At 42.3% G+C, this 24259-nt stretch overlaps 1 protein-coding gene across 3 annotated transcripts in view; it reads left to right on the top strand.

Moving 5' to 3' along the window:
• Window positions 1-24259, top strand: part of Dpysl3 (dihydropyrimidinase like 3) — a 108046-nt gene that overhangs the window by 65625 nt on the left and 18162 nt on the right. For all 3 annotated transcript variants that reach the window (XM_059246160.1, XM_059246161.1, XM_059246162.1), the window contains exons 2-6: window positions 12935-13023; window positions 15806-15990; window positions 18093-18257; window positions 21920-21981; window positions 22974-23054. In XM_059246160.1, the coding sequence (XP_059102143.1) occupies window positions 12935-13023; window positions 15806-15990; window positions 18093-18257; window positions 21920-21981; window positions 22974-23054 (582 nt within the window). The remainder of the gene's footprint in view (window positions 1-12934; window positions 13024-15805; window positions 15991-18092; window positions 18258-21919; window positions 21982-22973; window positions 23055-24259) is intronic.

Here is a 24259-nt window from a genome sequence, read left to right as displayed (position 1 = left end):
GTCATATCAGACCATAATAGTCACTTCAATCTTTATCCATTTTGTAATTTCTGCTATGAAATCTCTTCAAAAAGTTATAAAATGCCTTGTAGATTTTGCAACTAAATAATGTAAGGGGTTAAATAGAGTTTTTCGAATTCCCTGTATTGCCTTCTGCGTTCTATTCCACTGTCATTACCACGTTAGCAGTCTGATGTTTACTCTTCCAGATCTTCCTGCTGCCCACACAAAACCACAATAAACATATTGTGATGGCTAATCCTGGTTGTAATTTGATCTGGGACTAACTAAAACTCCAGCAGCTGAGCACACCTGTAAGGAGATTTCTTGATTGAATTATTAGAGGTTGGAAGACTTACTCTAAATCCAGATCATTTAAGGTAGGAGGGCCCACCATACGTCTGGATAATTTGAGGTCTGAAGAGGCACCTTAAATCTGGACTAATACACAAGTGTATGTTTAATGTTTTGTGCATTTTGACAAGAATTACACCCTGTTTTGCCCATCCATATCTAGAGCGGTTGTTTTGGGTATTTCTTTAGCTCAAATTTACAATTTTAACCTGCTTTTAAAAATAGCTTAGGCACCAAAATAAATAAGTCTAAAAAATAATTTGGGGCCAGAGATATGGCTCAGGGGGTAAAGGTGCTTGCTGGCATGCATGATGACTAGAATTCAGTTCCTGGACACATGACCGAATGAGAAAACTGATTCCCAAAAGCTGTTCTCTGTAGATGAATTTCTAAACAGTCTTAGTAAATAAGAAACACAGAGCCAAATACAGAGGTAATAGTCCAAGAGATCAGAGAAATAGCGAAGAGCCACAACTAGCCTTATCTTACCACCTCGCCGCAGTAGCTTCCCCAGAGAGAGGGTCTTCCTGTCTAACCTATGTTTTTATTGCCTTTTGTTCTGCCTTTTCATTGGCTCTAAGCCCAGTCACATCACTTCCTTGTCACTGCCTGTCCATACAGACCTCCAGGTCTCTATGGTTGGTTGGTACTGGGATTAAAGGCTCATGTCACCAGCTTGGCTGTGTCCTTGACCACACAGAGACTCTGCCTGCCATGTGATCAGATTAAGGGCGTGTGTTACCACCGCTTGACTTCCGTTTATGGCTTGCCGTGTGACCTTGCTATATGACCTCTGATCTCCAGGCAAACTTTATTTATTAACATACAAATAAAATCACATTTCAGCACAATTAAAATATCACCACAGTTCTCTAACTGCTACATGTGTGCTGTGCCATGTATGTTACACACACACAATAAATAAATGAATAAATATAAGTAAATAAATAAGTAAGTAAATAAATAAATAAATGTAAGATAGCCTTGGAGCTAGGGTACAGCTCAGTGGTAAATCATTTACATAGCATGCTGAAGGCTCTTGGGATGCTCCCAGTATTGAAAAAAACAAAACAAATAAAATCCCCCAAATAGTAATAAAATAGTCAGTACAGTAGGTCATGCCATGGTTATGTTGTATGTCGTGGCTCACTATTGGATGTTACTTGTTCTCCTGCTTCTCCATCTTCTTTTGTGACCTTGCTCCTAGATCTTTGTGGTTCACATTAATAGTCTCCGTTGCCTTTGGCTCTAGTTATATTTCATTCACGTGGTACTGGTAAGAGGTTGGCAAGGAGAAAGTAACTGGGAATTTGCGATATTTTTCCCCCTGGACTCTCTGCAGGGCCTGAGACGGCGGAATGTATCCAGGAAAGGAGTACAGCTCTCTACCATGCAGCCCTCAACATACATCAACCCTTCCCAGTTCTAGGAACCACTTCTGCGTCTGGCACCTTCAAGCCTAGCTGGTGATGAGTTCTAGGCCCCAGATGTGCATTGACTTTTCTTAACTCAGGTCCATAGTGTGTCAGACAATGCCATCGTTAAATTCTCCTGAAAAATTCAGGCTGAGTGTTACTTTTATTTCCTGCTCTTCTCTTTCCATCCATGCTAAAGCTACTTCTGTTTTTATCCTCCTGTTGGCTGGTGTTTTCCAGGTAGGCACTTCCTTTACCTCCAGCATGGCCATTCTGTCAACTTGACTCTTTCTACATTTTCAAGTCTGGGATTAAATTTCATACATCTTTCTAAAATGGTTTCTAAGAGTTTTCTATTATTCACAGAATAAACGTTGAACTCCCTAAGTGATTGCCTCCCATCCTTGGCCCCTCCTTGAGTACCATTAGTACTAGGAGTCCACCCCAAGTCCTCAGTTTCCCACTGGAGTACCTTTCTTACATTGGAACCATTGATTCTCCATTCACTGGTTATATGATATCAGATTATGAGTTGACTCCATCAGTTCGTTGGAATGATGAGGGCATGTAAGTCAGCACTATATTGAGGTTTTGTTGAACTAAAGTCCACAAACTTACGACCATTTTGACATGTAAGAAGTTTCTAGTAAATGTCATAAGTCACAGTAATAAATAATTATTTATTATATAAATTAGTTACAAATTAGTGCTTCCCTACTCTGAACAGAATTTGTTCTGATCCGTATGTTCAAACCAGTTACTCTCCTCCAGATTTATGTCAGACAAGGCCTCTAGGGGTTCTCTGATCTCTGCAAAACAGATCTCTCTCTCTCTCTCTCTCTCTCTCTCTCTCTCTCTCTCTCTCTCTCTCTCTCTCTCTCTCTCTGTAGAGTTTGCTGTTTAGACTAGTTTTAAGATTGTGGGGGAAACTTTGCATGGAGTACAGAGGGCTCCCAGTCTTCTCTCGAGTTGGTTGGGCACACTTGCTGCAGACAATGAGCCAACATCAATACCACTGTTGGTGGCAGTCCGGTTTCTATCAGGAGTCTCTCTTTGTGTTTTAGCCATGACTACAGCATTATCCCAGAGAGTTTCACCATCCTAGAAAGCTTCGGTGTGCCACTTTTCACCAACTCACCCCTCCCCACACTCCCACCCACTGGCAATCATTAATCCTTTTATGGTTTCTAGTCTTACCCTTTTGTTTTCACTCTGCATTCTTACTTGAGTTCCAGGGTTACTGTTATTACTGTTTGATCTTCATTTCTGCCTACACCTGACATCAAACATTCTGGCTAATTGTCATGTAAGCCTGTGTTTTGGGACTGATTTAGTAGACGTGTTTGTCCTTCGAATCAAGGCCAAAGATGAATTTTCACATTTGTTTCCTAATGATATAGGCACAGTGCTGATGGATTCTGCTCAGTAGGAGCTGGGCCCTTCATCCCTAGAAAACACATGAGAGAGAGAGAGAGAAAGAGAGAGAGAGAGAGAGAGAGAGAGAGAGAGAGAGAGAGAGAGAGAGAGAACTTTTACCTACAGTGCACAGGTTTGAGATTCGCTGGAAGAACAGAACCAGTGGGATGTGATTATTTTATAAAAGGGGTCGATACTAGAATGTTGTACATAATAAGGGCTGGGTAATCCAATACTGGCCACCTGCCCATGGGAATGGCTAAAAACCCCATAGCTGTTCAGCCCACAAAGCCGGATACCTCAGCAGTCTAATCTCGAGCTGAAGACCTAGACGAGTCCAAGAGAATCTCCATTCTTCAGTCCACACTGGGAGGATGAAGAATCCAAGTCTAATCAGAGCATAGGATGACAGAGGTGGAGGTGGCAGCAGCCACAGCAAGAGTAGATGTACTTGCCAGCAAGAAACAAAGGTAGGCAGGCAAACAAGGCTGATTCATTTCTGGGCATCGTTATAACTGGGTGGTCCATGAGAATGTGCTTCCCACTCTAGAAGAGGCTCTTGTCCATTTATTTAGCTAATCTTTCAGTTAATCTTTACAGGTAATTCTCAAAGACCCATTCGAATGTATCTTTCAGTTGATTCTAGACCTTATGAAGTTGACAATCAAATTAATCATCACAGAGTCTAAGGGAAAACTGTGTAAAATCCAGAGCAGATACGGCATGGAGTAGGTCTTCAGAGCTCTGACTCTTCTTTGGTCCTTCTTGGATTTTACAGTATGTTCCAAGAGCATCGTGCTTCTTAGAGGGTTTAGTACAGTGAAAATAGCTACTTGATCCTTGGGCTAACTGGTGTGAGTTTGGCTGTTATCCTACTTTGCTCTCTGTTGCTGTGATAAACACCATGACCAAAAGCATCTTGGGGTGGAAAGGGTCAATTTGGTTTATACTTCCACATCCCAGTCCCTTACTGAGGGCAATCAGGGCAGGAACTGAAGCAGAAGCCAAGGAGGAAAGCTGCTTTCTGACTTGCCCTCCCTCGAGGCTCAAGTTTAGCAGTCTTTCTTCTACCTCCCAGGATCACCAGCCCAGGGGTGGCACCACCCACTGTGAGCTGGACGCTTCTATACCAATCATCAATTCCAAAAAATAAAAATAAAAAAAAATGGCCCACAGACTTGCTTCCATGCCAATCTAATGGAGGCATTTTCTCAACTAAGGTTCCCTCTTCCCAGATGATACCAGCTGGTGTCAAGCGGACAGTAAACTAACCAGCACAGCTCTCATTGACATCTATATAATGAAAGTGGGAGAGCAGAAGTCATAGCACAGCAACTGCGGTCGTATTCGTAAAGTTTTCACTTACAGGCCAGCTGCGCCCAACCCTCCATTTTGCCACTAGTCCTCATGGTTGCCCGTGAGGTAAGCATTCTTAGCTGTGCTCTATACAGATAGGAACTTTTCATCCCCGGTAAGTGTCGCTGCCACCATCAACAGGATGAGAAGCAGCTGGCAACTGGGAGCAGCAGCCACCCACTCCATGGTCCCACAGCCACCATTTGTGGTTCGGCCCAGCTGCAGCTTCTCCTCAGCCAGCCTCCCAGGCTAGCCTCAAACTCTGGATCCTTCTGCCTCTGCCTCCAGCAAATCCTACCAGCGTGAGTCACCGCAACCAGCTGCATGCAGCTCAGGCCTTAGCTGGGGCCCGCAGGGCTACAGGCAAGTTAGCTTTTTCGAGAATTCGTACCCAAGAAGTTGGGCACCAGATGTAGCACGAATCTTAAAGGGTCTTATTAATAAAAAAAAACTCAGAGCCAGGTATTGGGGTTAACACTGAAAGATCAGAGAAACAGAACCAGCCACAGCTAACCTCACCTTGCCAATTCCTCAGCTGATCTCGTTTCCTCAGACTGAAATCCTCTGAGTCCTCATCTGAAATGAATGTCAGCTGTACTGCTGCTAAAAGCCTAAAAGCTTAACCAGGCTCTAGTTCCTGGTCCTCATACCTTACATACCTTTCTGCTTCCTGCCATCACTTCCTGGGATTAAAGGTGTGTGTCACCACACCTGGCTGTTTCCAGTGTGGCTTTGAACTCACAGAGATCCAGATGGATCTCTGCCTTCAGAATGCGAGAATTAAAGGCGTGTGTGCCACCATTTTCTGGCCTCAATATCTAGTGGCTGTTCAGTTCTCTGACCCCAGATAAGTTTATTAGGGTACACAATATATTGGGGAACACACTATCACCACACCTAGGCTTACTATTTGGGGCTTTGAATGTATTGTAGTATGTACTGTAGTAAGACAGTGTGTACTTTCAGAAGGCATTATTTAAGGGTAATATTAGGTAGACAAAAGCATAGTTTGAACTGGGTTATGTCAAGAGTGGTGAAGAAGATGTGCACGTGACTAGTCTGACCTTTACAGATCCGGCTGACCTACAAGAATGGAAATTTCTCCCGGCTCCTCCTGTCCCGTGCTAGCATCCTTCCTCTCTGTGTTTCTTTACCCTGCCTGACCATCCACTTGAGCTCGTCAATGTCTAGACTCTTGTTGAAGACTGTCTGTTATCAGGGAGCTAGGATTAAAGAGCCATCTATAGTTCATTCCTCTGTCCACTGTGACCCAGGACAGACCCCATCACTCATCGAGGCCTTTGATGATTACATCTTTAAAATGGTTAAAGTGAACTTCTGGCAAGAGAAGAATGCACATGTCTGGCTTTGACGGGCCAGCCACCATGCCCTGGTTCACACTGCTGCTAGCTACTGCCCCCTTCACCCTCTTCTTCTCCCGTTTTCAACCATCCAGGACCAAACCCAAGATGATAAAATGAAAGCAGTGCTTCCCACATACTGTGTAGTCTGCGTAGCGGCTGCATTTTGAAAGGGGTCTCATTTGCGTCCAGCAAACCTCTGTGGTCCTTTGTGTGTCTAGATAACAAGAGGAAGAAGGTGGGTTTGAGAAGTGTAGCAGCACCAGTTCAGGAGTTTGAAATGGGGTTACCCTGTCAAACTGTGCCCTATCTCATGGAGGGCTTGGAGCTAAGAACCTGCTCCTAAGAACTCCTGAGAGTTTTCTCTGTCTGTCTCAAAATCATGATTGTCACCCAGGGTCCTGGATACAGATCCATATGCTGGGTGAGGAGCCTGGGCATGGGGTGGTTTTAAGTCCTCACCTCACCTGCTGGAAGAAAGTGGATTGGTGTATTCTCCTGAGGGCTTATTTGCAGAGGAAGAACGACCTGGAAGGGCCTTGGGAACTTGCCCTGGGGTGGGGTGGTGGGGTTAGAAGGAGAAACCTTGGCTGTCCTTGACAGTTGTTGAGGGCAGGCTGGGGTCTAGTGACTCTGAAATTCCCTTTATGGAAAAGTTTGTTATATTTTGATTAACAAAGTGTTTGTTCAACTCTTATTTATGACAGGAGCTTCGCAGTGTGAATGATAATACAAATGGGAATCGCTCACATTCACTGAGAATTTAGTGTTCAAGCAGATAGCACTTCACGTATATACCCCCAAATCCTTACCACAACCCTAAGAAAATGACATTATTTTCCTTATTATACAGACAAAGTACCTGAAACCCAGAGAGGGAAAGTCCCTTGTCCAAATCCAGGTAGTATTAAGGCTCTCTCAAGGAACTGTATTTACTCAGAGGCAGGCTGAGGACTTGAGTGCTTAGAGCCTCACCGGTATCTTTTCCTGAATTCACCTCCCCACCCCCAACCATCCCCCATGAGTCAACAGGACTATCTTAGAGAGCCAGGTTTCCTCTCTTGTTTTTGAATGATGCTGCTTTGGGAAAGAACATCAACAAGATTTCATCCATCGAGTTTACCCATCCTGATCTATTCTTAAGGGTAAGAGTGTTTTTAGAGAGTGAGATCTAATTGCTCAAATGGGAATTTATTTAAAATAACCACCTGTGCCTTCATCTACATCATAAAAGGATAGTGAATCACTACAGAAGATCAGGGTCTGTTCTTTGTGGTGACAAGAGACTTGATTTTGGACAATGCTTTGACCTCCTTCTGTGTTCCCTTCCTCTTCTTGGGACTGCAGCCTCTATTCTGAACAGCTGGGGTGCCTGCAGAGTTACAGAACACACAGGAGTTAAGTACTGTTCTCTGGCTGACCCAATGGCTGGACAGAAATCTGTGCAGACTGTGGCTGCACCAGGATAGTCTTCATTGCCTCAAACAGCGGTGGCAATTGACATCCACGTCCTTTATAGCAAAGACTAGAGGAGAAAGCTGAAATGCTGAACAAGTCCATTAGGCTTACGTTCCATTTCTTTCTCTATCCTAATTTGAATTTGCAATCAATCCACTCACTCCTGTTCTCCGCATCTTTAAAGGTTTGTTTGGTATTCTTTTTCTCCTTCCTCCCCTCCCCTCCCTGTCTTCTCTCATTTTCAATTTCTCTCACAAACGTATAGTTTTAGTTCCTCTAATCATTATTATATCCCAGTGAAGGAAATACGTTCAACTTTTATCATGCTTTAAAAGCCCTTGCTACCCTAGATCATAAATCAATTCCCTTGATGAACTGCATTAACACTTTGGGGCCATAAGGGGCAGGTCTAATGCACTGATTTATAAGCAGGGCTGAAAGTTAATGGATTCCTAAAGTTACCTACCGCAGAGAACTGGCTGCACTTTAAACACCACAACAGTTAGATTTCGTATCAGAGAAGAGAGTCCTGTCATGAAGGAGCCCTGGTCATAAGATGTGAATATTTTCGGTACAGTAGTCTGGGGTGAAGGATCAGTGTGGTGCCAAAAGGGGAGCCCTCGATTTGCTTGTACCTATAAACTGCCTTACTCTGTTGCTTAGAGTAAATCACCCTGTGTGTAGCTCCTTATTTAGAAAACAGGAACTTGAATCTGTCCTGAACATATGGTACTCCAAAAGGCTTTTAGAGGTATTAACACAAATATAATAGTAAAAGAATAAATAGGACTGAGACTAGATGGATTATGATACGTACTGTCAATAATCCTCCCGGACAACAGCTTGAGGAGGTGAAATAGGTATAGTTTATCCACCCTGTGCTAATGGAAAAACAAAAACAAACAAAAAACCATAGAGACTTTGAGAGGGTAAATCCTAACCCAAGATCACACACCTATGGAAGTGTTCCATGGAATTCTCATAGTAGTTGTAAGAACACAACTGGATCCAAGCTGAGCAGCAGGCCACCTGAAGCACTCTGGCCTGCAATACATTGAGGTATTCAGTCCTTGGTGGCTAAGCAGGGTCCTCCTGATGATATCAGACTCTTCTTGAGTATAGACACTAAAGTAGTTACTTTTCTGTAATAACATGCCATGGTCCAAAGCAACTTATGGAAGAAAGAGTTTATTTAGGCTTGCAGTTCCAGAAGGAGAGTCCATATGGTGGGGGAGGCATGGTAGCAGGCAGAACAAGAAGTTGAGAGATCACATCTTCAACAGCAACAGCAAAGCAGAAAGAACAAAAGGAAGTAGGGCAAGGCTATAAAGTCTGAAAGCCCACCCCCCAGTGACATACTTCCTCTAGCAAGGCTGTACCATGTCCCCAAACAGCTCCACCAACTGAGAACCAAGTGTTCAAATATCTGAGTCCATAGGGGACATGTTTTCAATCCACAAGTACCTTCCAGATCATCCCAGAAAGCTCTGGAAGTATCCTAGTTCTTCATGTTTATCACTATATGACAAAGATTGGGCATTCTTAACTTGACTATGGATGCTTAGATGCCTCATTGGCAGGAATAGAAAATAAGAGCCCACAACTCATATACGCTTTGTTGAAGATAACTATCACAGGTGTTGGGTTTGTGCATACTGTTGGGTTTTGATCCTGCCACATGTGTATCTATGAGGCTGGTCCATCAGTTCATAACAAGCATTGTTTTATGTGTACAAAGATGATTGGTTTTACCTGGTTTGGGGGTGACCAGTAGTTCCATTCCTCACAGCCCTTGCATCCCTTGGTATCAATCTCAATAGTTGCCTTTCAAATTCTTAGTGTCAAATGTTTTGCCTAGGCTTCCCTTTATAATATAGCCCTTGTACATGGGGTTAAAGTGGGTTGTTGTGGGGGAAATAGAGAGCAGGCTGAAGAGCCCCCATGAAAGTATATTGTTGTGATCTGTTAGTTCAACTTTTCATATTTCTGCTCTGCATAATGAAAACAAATAATATAATAATAAATAATAAACAGCAATAGCACTTACAACCCATGATCAGGGGCCCTGTTCCTTCCCCCTGAAACCCACACCAGGCCTATCATTTGTTTTTGGACTCCGTTTTCGTTTACTCATCCATCGTTAAGCCAGAAAGGATTTATCTAATTACCATTTGAAAAGTGTCCAGTGATGCGCTCTCAGTGGTGCTGATTGTATTTGGATCCACTCCTCCTTGTGTGGAACATCAAGGAAGACTGCACAGTTTTGCTGATATTTGGTGCTTGTTAAGGATAGTGGTTACCACACTAGTGGTTCAGGGCTTAAGATCTTTAGCTTGCTCCCGTTTCATAATTCGGGTCAAGTAGAAATGACCCCTTTCCAATAACCAGTTCAGCACAACCTTTTTTGTTGGAAAGACAAAGAAAAGCATTGAATAGTGGTAATGAACTTGTACAGTTACCATGATTACTTCTTCAGGAAGTTCCTACAGGAAATGTTGCTCTCACAGACACACAGAGCTGGGCATTTATTCCTGGTATTTCTCTTTGCCTTTGCTGTGGGCTAGCCGGTGGCTATGTTAGAGCTGGGTATGCAACCTATAAAATGCAGATTTTGTAGACAAGGGCAGGGACTGGGAATGGGTATTTTTCTCATATGTACACTAGTTTGGAAGCACAGACCTAGAGCAATCTCATAATTGTGCAGTATTGTTAAAGCAGTAAATGACAAGAGCCTTCTGGTTTTTTTTTTCTTTTTAAATTTATTTTATTTATTTTGAGATAGTCTCACTATGTATCTCTGAACGGCCTGGAAGCTGCTATGTAGACCAGGCTGGACTTGAACTCACAGAGATCTACCTACCTCCGCCTCCCTTGTGCTAGAACTGAAAGCACCACACCTGGCCCAGTTTTTCTCTTTATAAAGTCAAATTCTCCATTTCTGAGGCAGATGCCTTTCTACTACAATGACAAAATACAACCCCCCCACCCCCCCACACCCCCACCCCACCCCCGGCCCATGTCTCAGCTTTCTCTCATTTTTTGATAAAGAGATAACAGCCTTTGAATGGAGGCTAAAAGATCAAAAGGCACATGTTTCCAAGATGGACAGAGTTACCAGTCTGGTCAGAAGATAATAAATCTGCCTCTGTAGAACATGAGGATAATGCCAAATTGATTGAAGTAGGAATCGGAAAAATTTGCTGGAGAGTTGAACAAGGGCATTATCAGGAAGAAACCTTTCAGCTAGAGTCTTAGCAAAGAAGGTAGTTTTTTGATGCCAGGTGAATTTGTAAGAAGGCAGTGAGAATACATTTGCAAGGGCCAGGGAGCCTGACATGTAATAAGAATTCCATGTTTATAGTTTTAGCACTAAGCTAAAATACTGGGCAGTGCTGGATCGGAAGTGGGTAGACATGTTGACAGAACTGAAAAGAGGCGGGACTTATTAATCAAGTGTAGTGGGGCTTCATGTTTGACCTCCATGTTGCTCTTGGTTGTACATGTAGAACTTTTCTAAATACTTCAGTCAGTGGTATCTCTCAAAAATCTGCTGCCCTGGTGATAAGACACAATGACACTTTTTATTCTCATCCAATACTTGGCAGCAGAAGTTAAGAGGTAATTATCTGTGTCCCACGTGGGGCCCAAGTGCCATCTGTCATTTTCTTGCCTTGATCACAACTTTCATTACTGAATCTGGGAGTCACCTGTCAATGGGACTTCCTTCTCTGAACCTTTCTCCACTTTGAAAGTCTCCAACAGGGGACAGCCAATGACCATCAGAGGAATGGTAGAGTTAAATGGTTCTGACCCTGGATCCATAGCCGAAGCCAATAGTTCTCAACCTGTGGGTCATGACCCCTTTGCGAGTAGAAGGACCCTTTTACAGGGGTCACCTAGGACCACATACATATCAGATATTTACATTACAATTCATAACAATAGCAAAATCACGGTTATGAAGTAGCAACAAAAATAATTTTATAGTTGGGGGGTCACCACACACGTGGAACTGTGTTAAAGAGTCATGGCATTAGGAAGGCTGAGAACTACTTTAAGCTCTGTAGTCAAGAAGAACATCGTCTTTGAACACTGAGACATAGGACTGCATTTTCCACATTGTCCTCCTTCCTCTGCTTCTAATCTTCCCATGTGTCTCAGTGTATTTTCATTCAAACTTAAACTAAACAATCCCCATTGTGAGTAGCCACCCTGCCTCCCTAACCTCATCTCATACCACTGGCCTCATTGAACACAAGCTTTTGCAGAATGATTTTCTTCAGCTTTTCAAAGAAACTTTTTTTTTTTTTTTTAAAAACTTTGAGGCTTTGATACAGGTCCCTTCTGCAAAAGTTCTACATTGCCACCCCATGTAGATTTCTTTTTCCTTACTAGACCTTTTACCTACACTAGCCACACTTCCCTGTGTCCTATGACCCTGAATCCAATTCTACATTGTAATTAAGCAGTTCTTTATTACTAAACTGCCTCTTTATGTCCCATAAAGGCAGTAACCTCCTGAGTTTTTTACACAACTCCACTTTCCCCACATACGTAATAGTAAGTAATTATTTGCTGAATCAGTGGGGAGCTAGATTGATAGATGGATGGATGGATGGATGGATGGATGGATGGATGGATGGATGGATGGATAGAGTTAAAGTATATAAGTTGAATTCTTCACCAAATCCAACCAAATGGTAGTCTTTATCCATGGCATAGCTCTCTCTACTCAGCCCATCTTCTGGAAAGACTTTTCTTATCCATGGCTCAACAAAGGCACAACTCACAACTTTGTACTCCATTCATCTCTATTCATGACCTTGTACTCCATCTCCATTCAATCTGTGATCTACAGAACTGATGTTGGTTTGATGTTCCTCTGACATACAGAACATATATGTGTATTTTGTGATCAACCATAGAGCATATTTTCATTGTTCCACGTTGGATCACTCATAAATTTCATCTAAGTTGCAGTTTTTTAAAAGACTTTATTTTTCTCATGATTAAAGCAATAAGGGAGTGCATTCATTCCTAGTCAAAATGCATCATATAACTTTATGAAAAATGTCCTTATAAAACTCAATACTATGTATCATGGATATTAAACCAAAAATGAAATGGATTAAAAGAATGTGAGAAATACTGTATATAATGAAGCAAATATAAATCATACATAATTTCTCCTTCTCCCGTGTTAAATAAGTACAATACAGTTTTTGTATTTTTCCCAGCAATGATTCTCTTACGTTTCGTGATCTAACAGAATTGTGCAGTAACATGAACAAGTATTTCATTATAACAATATAGGTAATATATATGTATATTTCTAAAAGCTATGACGGTGACAGCTTTCAGATGCAAGAGGTGAAACCCTGGAATAATGTGAATCAGAACTGGATCCCCAACAAATATATCTCACTCAAATGTGTAATGCACTGATCACACAGAGGTCATTTACCAAGTGTGTTCTTGCTAAATGTCTGAAAGAAGAGGTAGTTAGGAACACCTTCGCAACACACTCTTCCCCTAGGTACTGTGATAGTGACTCATGTCTTCCTTCTTTTCCAGAGTGACCGTCTTCTAATCAAGGGAGGAAGAATCGTGAATGATGATCAGTCCTTTTATGCTGATATTTACATGGAGGATGGCTTAATAAAGTATGTTCATGAAACCACCTTCTACTTCCCCTCTGCCTAAGAAGAAGCTTCAATTTCATAAATAAAGTGAAAACAAAAGAATCATTCTGAGGGCCCTTTTGTGCAAAATGTATTAAATGGAATGCTATGGGTCATAGAAGATTGGATGATGTCACTTCTGTTCTTAAGGATACTGATAAGTGTATATGAGTGACAGCATCCTAAAAATGCTAAGGTGTGTGTAATAGGTTCCAAAGTAAAATCAGAATATACACAGACTTTTTGTTAACAGGTAAGGCTTTGCATTAGAGAAAGTACTTAAAAGTAAACTTGAAAAAATAGTGGTGAGTTTTAGAAGGGCAGGGTACAAACAGGACATATATATAAGGCATGCTTCCAAATATATTCATCAGTAATCTACAATTTCTCTATAGAAAGATTTGCTACTGAAGAAGCACGGACAGTTGATGTTCATGTATCAGTTCATTTTAAAACAGGGTTGGATTAATATGATATTATATCATGAACAGCAAGGTACACCACTATATTAATAAGATGTTGTATATGTCTAGAATATCCAATTCATCCTGCTAGCAGGAGTGCTTCCTATTGGCAAAGCATTTGTGTAAGGTGCTAGACATTGCTATGTGACATTCTATAGTAGGCATTCTGCAAGCTCAAATCAGCATTCCCTCTGTCCTTGGGGACCTTAGAGTCTGAGGGAAATTGAGGTTTCTGAATATATAGCAAGGATCCAGCATTATGAGGTAATAGCAATATCAAGAACTGAATAACAGGCTAGATGGAATTCAGAGTGAGCAATTGTTAATTACAACAGCTCATGTTTATTGATCCCTAAGGTGCTTAATAGTATTTTGTGGGTTTAGCAGAGATTAACTTTTAATCTATATAACTCCAATGAGGAGCTGGTACATTTTTCAATCAAAAGAATTGGGTCATGGTGAGATTAAGTAATAACTTGGCTATGACTAGTAACTGGCAAAGTCAAGACTCCATGTTAGGCACACCTACACAGAGTAGACTTGGCTACCAGCAGAATGATTAAATAAGGAGACAGAAGCTGAGATTTTAGAGACCACTGTGGGCCTAATTAATGTGTTGGAGAAAAGTGGATGAGGCATTTCTCTTTCAGATAGGGTATTTTGCTAGTTGTAAGGATGAGTGAAACAATGTATGTAAACATCTATAAACACACACCACACGGGTCTATCAATTCTTCATCCTCTTGATTCTCAATTTCTCCTGGAGGAAGAACTAAGAAAAAGAATAACAGAACCGGGCAATATCTGGACTGAAGTAGAATTACAATCAGAGGCTGCATTTTTTCCACTGTGTGTTTTGAGTTGTGGTGGCCCTGGAATGGCCCCGTGGTGATGCGGTGAAGTTGAACTCTCAGACATGTCAGGAATACATTAGCTGTGGACCTAGAATTTGCTGGTCAGTGACTTTTTTTTTTTTTACTACCCCAAGAGAATCTTTTTGGCTAGGTTCAGAAGGAAAGTACTCACATCAACCAGTAGTGGGTTACACATGTGTCCAAGGTAGGAGGTATTTATTGTTAATGTAAACTGTGAATCCATCAGGACAGACTTGACCAGATACCTAGATCAAAGTTATAAAGTCAAGCAGTATTGAAAGTAGAGATCTTCAAGCAGCATTTTGAGGGATAGGTAACACATTCATTATGAAGTGCACCTTTGAAACACTCATTGAGTTGCCCCCCACCCCACCTTGCTCCCCACCCCCATTCCTTCCTGGGATGCTCTAAAGCTTCCTGGGTCACACTGTACCTTAGGGAGATTGTCAAAATAATCTTCCTTAGTTTGAAGCCTCTATTGAGATACTGACAGTGCAAAAAGCAGTTGGTATGGGAGAGATCTGTATGTTTGACTCTTTCATTGTGAATCTGCAATGGGGTGCCATTGGCTGATCAGGGAAGGGTGGAGTAAGAAAAAGAAGCCTGAGGTGGGGGGTGACTCGAACAAAGGTCTCTCACTAGGGCACAGCAAACCTGCTTTGAAGATGCCTGAGTTCCATATCTGTTGTTGTACTGAGTCTTTATCTTCTGCTGCTCCTAGGCATCATGCATTTCACACTCTTCCTAGCTTTCCCGGTGTCATCCCACACCACTAAAAAAAGGAGCAAAGTGAAAGAAACCATGAAAATAGTTAAGTAAAAATATTAGTCACATGCTGTGCTCTAGACATCCGCAATCCATAGATTTCAGTACAAAGCCATAACTCAAGGCCCATGCAGATAATTTTGTGTCCACAAAAATAATTTTGCGCACACAACTATCTCTTCTTTTTTAAAGACAACTGGAGTTGTGAGTGACTTTGAAGACTCTAATTGCAGCAGGGTCCTATGCTGTTTTTCCCTTTGGGGGAATGGGGGGAGGAGGGCAAGTAGGTGCAGAGTCAACAACACAGACTTTGGGAGAATGTCGAAACAACAAGCTCAGTTTATTCAGGAAGAGGCAAGCCTTATATACCCTCTACCCCACCCTGGGGGAAGGTTCGATGAATATACATCTGTCAGTATGACATGGCTGCCTCTCATTGGTTCAGGTCATATCCAGATCATGTCTCAGCTGCTGCTGCTAAGGCCCTTAGGCAGACCCAGGTTGGCTCTCAGAAAGTATCTTTTTTACTTGTTTGGGCTGGCTGGCCCTCAAGTCTGTTAGGGATGAGTTGTCCCACAACCAATGCCTAAAATCCTTACATCCTATGCTTGTCTTGAGTGTCTCTCTTTTTAACTGCCAGTTGTCCCACTGTCTCACTAGGCAAATTGGAGACAATCTGATTGTCCCCGGAGGTGTGAAGACTATTGAAGCCAATGGGAAGATGGTGATTCCTGGAGGCATTGACGTCCACACTCACTTCCAGATGCCTTACAAGGGGATGACCACAGTGGATGATTTCTTCCAAGGGACAAAGGCTGCCTTAGCAGGTGGCACCACCATGATCAGTAAGTCCTGAGACTAGACATAGTCCTGCTGCTCAGAGATCTGGGCTTGCCACAGGTGCCAAGCACCTGCCCTCTGATAACACTGACACCTGACACACTTCTCTCGATTTGGTTTGTGGAATTTGTGTTCCTAGAGGTGGTTACTCTTAGGAAAACTGCCAGCTCCCTGGAATTACACAAAGGAGATGCACAAGCCTCATGACTGCATGAGCCTCATGTATGAGAGAAAGATAAGTTAGAAAGAATACTCATTGAGACTGACAGTTCTTGGGGGATTAGTGGTCCTCAGTGGACTTAGTACTATTGGGTCGTTGCTGTATTTTGACCAATTTGTATCTTTAAGATTAGAAAAGCTGTGAGTGGTTTCCTTTATTTATTTTTGTTTTGTTTTGCTTCTGGTAACTACTAATTCTAGGGGAGCTTGGGAAGCAGCATGCCCTTGGATTACTGAACTGATAGCATTCCAGACAGCCCTTCCTGTCCGAGGAATCTCAATGAACTGGTTACTGGCCAAGAGCTAGCCTCAAACTGGGGAGACAGAGCACTGTTTACTTAACATCATATTCCTCTACCCACAGGCACAGAGCAGCCTGAGCCAGAATTACAGTCTGTCTTGACCTTCCTTCCAACTCAACCACTAGCAGCGGTCAACTTTAGCTAGGAGGTAGAAGCCCAGAAAAACTGTAGCAAGGCCATAAAAGGTGTAGCCCAGGGAGGCCTGAGCTTTCCTCCCAGATGATGGGAAGGAGCCAGCTGACTTCTCAGCAGCTGTCTGCCCAGGAAAGCCCTCATGTCCTTGAAGACATTAGGAATGTAGCTGGATGCGTCTACTTTCCGATCAGTGTGCTTAGGCTTCTCTGACAGAGGAAATGCGTGATCTTGGCTTTGGCTTGGCTGCCTGCCACCTGGGCAAGGAATTGGGCCTGTTCTGCATGCCTGCAATGTTCTCTATGCTTGATCTTCTACATCAGTGAAGGGGCAGAGGGAAAATCAGAGATCTAAGTGAGGAATAAAGCTTCCAAGGAGCCACAGATGCAGTCTTGCCCTTCGTAGATAACTTAGAGATGCTAGACATGCAGAAAGCAAAGGGTGCATGTAACCCAACTTCACTGTTAGAGCTGCTATTGCACAGTTTCCAACTTAACAAAAGGATTGTAACCTTTGTACCATACTTCAAGCTGCTATTTTATACTAAATCATGGATTATGAATGTCTTTCTGCTCTTTTGTTCATATTCTACTACAGGTTTTAAAGTAGATTTTTTTGTCATTCTGTGAAAGTTTTCTCTAAGTTTTAACTAAACTTCTCAATTTTTTCAACTTCAGTCACTTGCAATTTTTCATTTACATAAATGCATTAGCGAACACCCTAGAAACTAACAGCTACAACTTGTTTTCCTAGGTATGATTCTTGGGCATGAGGATAATTATTGAGTCAGGTCTGAAAAAAGGTCCAGATTTTTGATACATATTTCAGTGTCAATCTCAGGATAGTTGAACCAGTTGCATGCTTTACCTCAGCTGCCCGGGGGACACTGATGAAAGTGGAACTTTGGCCTAACCCTTACTATAATAGCAGCAATTTATTTAAAAAATGTGTACCATCCATGGTTGCAGGGAAGAGAGTCAGTTTGAACTCAGAGAAATCAATTCTTGTTAACCTTGGCCACTAGTTCCTGTCATACATCTAGAACTTGTTCTATCCAGGGAAGAGAATACAACTTTTGTCACCATCAGTGACTCAGCCTCAGCAATCGTAAATACCAGGTACTCATCAAGACCTAACATTTATTAACACTTAGTATGTGTCAAGTATCAGTATAGTACTTTATATGCATTTTATCACTTAATCATACAGCAAACTCAGAGGGAAACTGCCATTATTACCTATTCCCCTATCCTTTTAAGAAGAGAAAACTGAGGTTTCAGAAAGCTAATAATTTGTCCCAAGTCCCAGAGTTAGATATTTAAAGCACCTGTCTCTTTGCAGGCACCAAGACACAGAGGTTGTACAGTCATCGCTAAGCAGGAGGGAACAGACCTGTGGGGTGCAGGGAAGAACCAAACTGTTGTGAATCACCCATCTGGCCCTTTGTCTTTCAGTTGACCATGTAGTACCTGAACCTGAGTCTAGCCTGACGGAGGCCTATGAAAAGTGGCGTGAGTGGGCTGATGGGAAAAGCTGTTGTGACTACGCGTTGCATGTGGACATCACCCACTGGAATGACAGTGTCAAGCAGGAAGTACAGAACCTCAGCAAAGACAAAGGTGAGCAAAGCATGCTCTCCAGCCTCCGGTCTCTCCCTGGCTGCCATGTCTGGCTTTCCCACAGTGACCCGCTTACGGGAGTCACTCCCCTAGTTTAGAGTCTGGTACCTTAAGCACGAGTGCTGAATGTAGGGCTTTCTCCTTTGTTCCAGGCACTTTGTGTGTTTGCAACTTCACTTACTTTTATACAGGATCCTCACGGGATAAATAGTGTTAGTCACAACAGTGCAGATGAAAAAGCAGAGGGTCAGAGTAACTGCCCGGGATCTCATTTAGTAAGCAATAGATCTATCCAAAGACGACGCTTTTCACTTCCATGAATGTCTTAGTTAGGTTTCTATTGCTGCGATTAAACATCGTCACAAAAAGCAACTGGGGAGGAAAGGGTTTATTTCATTTTATAGCTGGTAGTCCATCACTGAAGGAAGTCAGGACAGGAGCTCAAGCAGGGCAGAAACTTGGAGGCAGGAACCGAGTCCAGGGTTTGAAGAAGTACCGCTTACTGGCTTGCTCCTCGTGGCTTGCTCAGCCTGCCTTCTTATATATAGCACCTGAGACCATCAGCCCAGGGATGGCACTGTCCACAGTTAACTGGGCCCTCCCACGTCAACCATAATAAATCAAGAAAATGCAGGACAGGCTTGCCCACAGGTAGGGGCATTTTCTCATTTGAGGTTCCCTGTTTCAAAATGACTCTAGCTTGAATCAAGTTGACTTAAAACTAACCAGGACAATACATTTTTGCCAGTTTTGCAGAGGAAGAAACTGGGGCAAGATGACTGATCCTCCCTGAAGTCACATTGCTAACAATTCTGAGATCAAAGATTTCTAACCCTTATCAGTTTTACTCAAGGCCAAATTGTTAATATTATATAATAATGGCATCCTCAAGATCCTCAAAAAAGGCTAAGACATGCCAGGAACAAGAATAGATTGATTATCTGGTTACGAGTGAAAATATGTTCCTTCAGTATGTCTCTGTCTCTCTCTCTCTCAGTGTGTGTATGTGTGTGTTTGTGTGTATGTATGTGTGTGTTTGTGTGTGTGTGTGTGTGTGTGTGTGTGTGTGTGTGTGTGTGTGTATGTGTATTGTTGGAGGGGGTCCTCTCACTTTGAAGATGATTTTGGTTCCATTATCTTCTTAGATTCTTCTGTTTCCTGTTTTTTCCTATGTTCTGATCACCAGACATTTAGCACCCACAGGAACATATATACATATGCAAATATGTACCATGTGCTCAGCTTTGTAAGGTGCTTTAGGTAGTCAGAGATGGGTAAGCAACAGCCTCCACTGAAGGTCCAGTGCAAAAGCAAGCAGTCCAGTGAAAGGCAGCAGAATGGATGCTTAACACATAAGACCTTTCTGGTCACTGTGCAAGGACTTCAGGAAAACATCATGTGTCTATGTGGAGGGGAGATGCATCCTCGGAGAATGTACCTTTTTTTCTATCTCTTGCTGCACCCCAAAATCCTGCCCAACCCTTGGGAACACAAAACATGCTCTTAGCCCCTCCATCTTTCTGGGTTTTTTTTGTTTGTTTGGTTGGTTTTTTTTGCCTGTCAGTAGAAAATTCAGTGGCTTTAATGAGCACACAGGGCCTGGGCCATTCGAAAGATGACTTGGAGGCTTTTGGAAAGGGAATGTTGTGGAAAGCTGCCCTGAGCTGACCCACGCTGAGTATGGACATTCTTGAACTATAATCCACTTTTGGCTGGGGAAACTGTGGGATAGGTTGACCCTAATGGTTAAACCAAAATTATTTTCCTTCTTCAAAATGATTTTCTGTTTACCACCCCACCTACCTATTGACTTTGGGTGAAAATCAATAGATCTTCTCCTATAATGCTGATGATTTATGTATTTAAGTACAATGTACAAATTATTATCTGTCCTCATTCGCTGTTAGTTCACTGAGGCCAGGTTTTATGTCCATTTTTATTTCTACATTTGAAACTTAAATAGTGTTATGTGAAAGAGTCATTCTTCAAATTATGTGTCTTAGTCAATGTTCTATTGCTGTAAAGACACCTTGACCAAGGCAACTCTTGGAAAACATTAGAGACTGGCTCACAGTTTCCCAGGTTTAGACCATTTTCATCATGGTGAGAGGCTTGGCAGCAGGAAGGCAGACCTGGTTCTTGAGAAGTAACTCAAAATTCTACATCCAGATCAGCAAGAAGAGGGAGACACTGGGCCTGTCTTGAGCATTTGGAACCCCAAAGCCCACCCCCAGTGACATATTTCCTCTAAGGCCACACCTCCTCCAAGACCATACCTTAATCCCTGTCAAGTATCTCTACTCCCTAATGACAAAGCATTAAAAAAACTGAACCTATGGGGGGGAGGGCATTCCTATTCAAAGCACCACAAAGAGTATGTAGTCAACATCAACACCCTTTTATTATAAAAGTCCAAGTATTTCTAGGTTAAAAAGCTAAGTTTGACTTTGTACTGTCTTTTTGTCTTTCTTCCTTCCTTCCTTTTTTCTTTCTTTCTCTCTTTTTCTTTTTTTTTTTTTTTCATTCCCTAAACAGGGTTTCTCTCTGTAGCTTTGGCTGTCTTGGAACTCACTCAATAGACCAGGCTTGAACTCACAGAGATCCACCTACCTCTGCCTCCCAAGTGGTGGGATTAAAGGCATGTGCCACTACCACCCAGTTTATTCTTTAAATGACTTATAGAGAATGGAGGGTAAATAGTATACTTACAAAAAATATACGTGCGCTCTGTGTATGAGTGCATGTGTTTGTACATGTGCTGTGAATGTGTGTCTTCAAAAGTACAGTTTCAATAACAGAAAATGCATAATGTAAGAATATTCCTGCTATATCTTAGAAGCAAATTTTTAGGGATGGGGCATTTAGAATTTGGGTTTTATTTTGATACAGCACCTTACTGGCTGGCCTCGTACTTTTTATGTAGTCCAGCCCATCCCCAAACTTTAGAGGTGCAGCAAGGGATAGAGAGAAAAATTCATAGCAGTTCTTCTGCCTCTGCCTCCCCAGTGACAGGATTAAATGCTTGTCTCCTCACCAGACCTGACTCAGAAGAAGGGTTTAAAGTTAGCTTTATTGTCACCTTTCTCATAGACAGCCTAATATATACCAGTCATTCACCAAATAGTGAAATCAACCTATCCCCATGGAGACCAAATGCTTGCCTCACAGGGACTAAAAGCTTTTGAAGTATTGCCTCCTTTAGTGGTGAACTGCTACCTTATGAGGTGGAAGTTATTTTTCCAATTCACAGAGAAGGAAACTGAAGCCCAGAAGTTAAACATTCTCAGCTCATTGCAGTATAGGGTACATCCAAGTGTTGCAACCTCTAGTGTCTGGGCACAGCTGGTGTGCTATCGTGATTTCTCTGGTGTCTGCATTTTTGAACAATATGAAAGTTATCAGTCTTCTGAACTGTAATGCTGGGAATTGGGGTTAGCAAAGGATACCGAAGAAGACATCATTTCTTCGAGGAAACCACTGATGAACTACGGATTTTATAGGCAACAGAAGGCATGATAAGATGGGGCATTCAGAATGTCCCCTTTCTTTTGGGTAGGCACCTGAGCCATGTCCTCAGAATGCATGGGTGGTAGACATGTGGAAGTGGTGGTGATAATTAATGTTGTCTTTTTCCTGATTTTCTTCCTTTCCTTGTCTTGCAGGTGTTAATTCCTTCATGGTTTACATGGCCTACAAGGATTTATATCAAGTGTCCAACACAGAGGTAGCAACCCATTTGATTGTGTTGTTTGGATTGTCCGCAAGCATGGATTTCCTATTGTTGCTGATGACCTGGGCCCTTGGAACATGAGTCATGGTGCTTACTGGTGTGGGGCCACTATGTCAGGCTGTCTATTGAAGCCCCTGCGGTCCATGCTGCATTTTAAAGAAGTGAATGGGACAGGTGCCCATGGCAAAGCAGAGAAGATCTTGAATTTCTACTGGCAACAGTTGTCTTAAAGACTAAGAGGAACACTATTGTCTCTAAACCTCTTATAAACCTGGTGAAAATGTGGAGTTCTCTGCTTCCTAAGATTAGGCGGGCTTCCTGCTATTGGGTAGCAGCTTGGCTGTCATAATTGTGTCAGGTGACCTCCTAGGAAACCATGGGTGTGTCTCAATTTGATAGATCTGAAACAATCAGGGGGAAATGTAAGAAATTAGCACTCTTATCTTCTAGGTGGAGAGTAAGAGCATGTTTGTCTTAAGAGGTGCAGATTAAGAGTTTGAGTATTGTATTAGCTTTGACCAGGCTGTCAGGGGCTTGTGGAACACTTGTTGAAAAGAATTCTGACACCATGTCTCAGCTCAGTGAGAAATTACTCCAGGAGAGATGGATGCCACAGAGAAGGCTTGTTAGATATTGGTCCTGTCTGTGTAAATCCAGACAAGTCTTTCACAGAGACAAAGCCTCCTAAAATGTCTTTGTTTTTGTTGTTGTTTATTTGTTCATTTTATTTGATTTTGAGATAAGATTTCTCTGTGTAACCCCTGGAACTTGCTCTGAAGACCAGGCTGACCCTTAAACTCACAGAGATCCACCTGCCTCTGCCTCTTAAGTGCTGGGATTAAAGGTGCATGCCACCATGCCTGGCTAAAATGTCTTTGGACTACATTCCTCTCTGGTTTAAGATATTGTTTCAGGTTTGGTTTTAGTAATTGGCCTTTATGTGAAGCTGCTAAAGGTGGCTATGAGGTTGTTTGTTTCTATTTCAGCTCTATGACATCTTCACCTGCCTGGGAGAGCTGGGGGCCATTGCTCAAGTTCACGCCGAGAATGGAGATATCATTGCCCAGGTAACATCATGGATCAAACCTTTTATGTGTGTGATCTTGGGTCTGCATCCCAGCCATTTCCTCTCTTCAACAAGAAGAGTTCAAGACTACCATAAACACATTGGTAAAGCCAAAAATCCACGCTAAAAAAGCTCATAGCTCTAGGCTCACACTTATAATCCTAACAAGGACTGACCATCAAATGTTTACAGCCATTAGATGTAATAGTGAGCTTTTTATTTCTGGCTGTAAACAGTATATTTTAAAGAATTAATCTTCAGCAGCACAGTGGTGGCACACGCCTTTAATCCCAGCACTCAGGAGGAGGCTGAGTTCTCTGAGTTCAAGACAAGGAATACACAGAGAAACCAAATAAAAAGAAGAAGAGGAGGAGGAGAATAATAATAATAATAATAATAATAATAATAATAAGAAGAAGAAGAAGAAGAAGAAGAAGAAGAATTAATCTTCAAATTCAGGTGGTGGGTACACACCTTTAATTCCCCAACTCAGGAGACTGAGGCATGAAAGATCACTGGGAATTCCAGGCCAATCAAGGCTATATAGTGAGGCCCTATTTCAGAAAACCTAAAACCAAACAAAAAAGAATTCATCTTCAGTTTAATGTCCCCATAAATTATAAGTTACTAAGCTTACAGGGTTTTTTTTTTTAATATTTTGCCTGATGTCTTCCTTTCCATTTGCTTTTAATTTTGAGAAAACACCTCTAACTCAGATATTTATCTAGTTATGGAGTGACGACAGGTATGTCTAAAAGTGGTCCACTAAGTTTTCTCTCCCTAAAAGCATTTAGGCCTAGAAACTTCTGACAGGATTATAAAGAAGACAGTGTGATCTTGGTTGTCCACTTAACTTCATCTAGAAATCAACTAAAACAAACTCCTGAGAACTTCTCTGGAGGTCTCTCTCTTTCTCCCTCCACCTTCACCTCTTACCTCTTCCCCCACCCCCACCTCAACCATTTTCTGAGACAGAATCTCACTTAGTAGCTCTGGCTGTCCAGGATTTTCCATGTACACCTTACTGCTCCCCCCACCCACCCCTCCCAACCCCTGGGAACTCACAAAGATCCCATTGCCTCTGCTGGGATTAAAGGTGTGTGCTACCACGCCCAGATACAAAGGATTTTCCTGCTCTGATCACTGGAGGTGGGAGACCCTCCCTAAAAGTGGGCGGCATCTTCCCGTGGCAGCCCTTATAAAAGG

The sequence above is a fragment of the Peromyscus eremicus genome, chromosome 19 (assembly GCF_949786415.1).
Source record: "Peromyscus eremicus chromosome 19, PerEre_H2_v1, whole genome shotgun sequence".
Taxonomy (NCBI): domain Eukaryota; kingdom Metazoa; phylum Chordata; class Mammalia; order Rodentia; family Cricetidae; genus Peromyscus; species Peromyscus eremicus.
The sequence above is the reverse complement of the archived record's forward strand: the minus strand, read 5'-3'. Positions and strand labels throughout refer to the sequence as shown.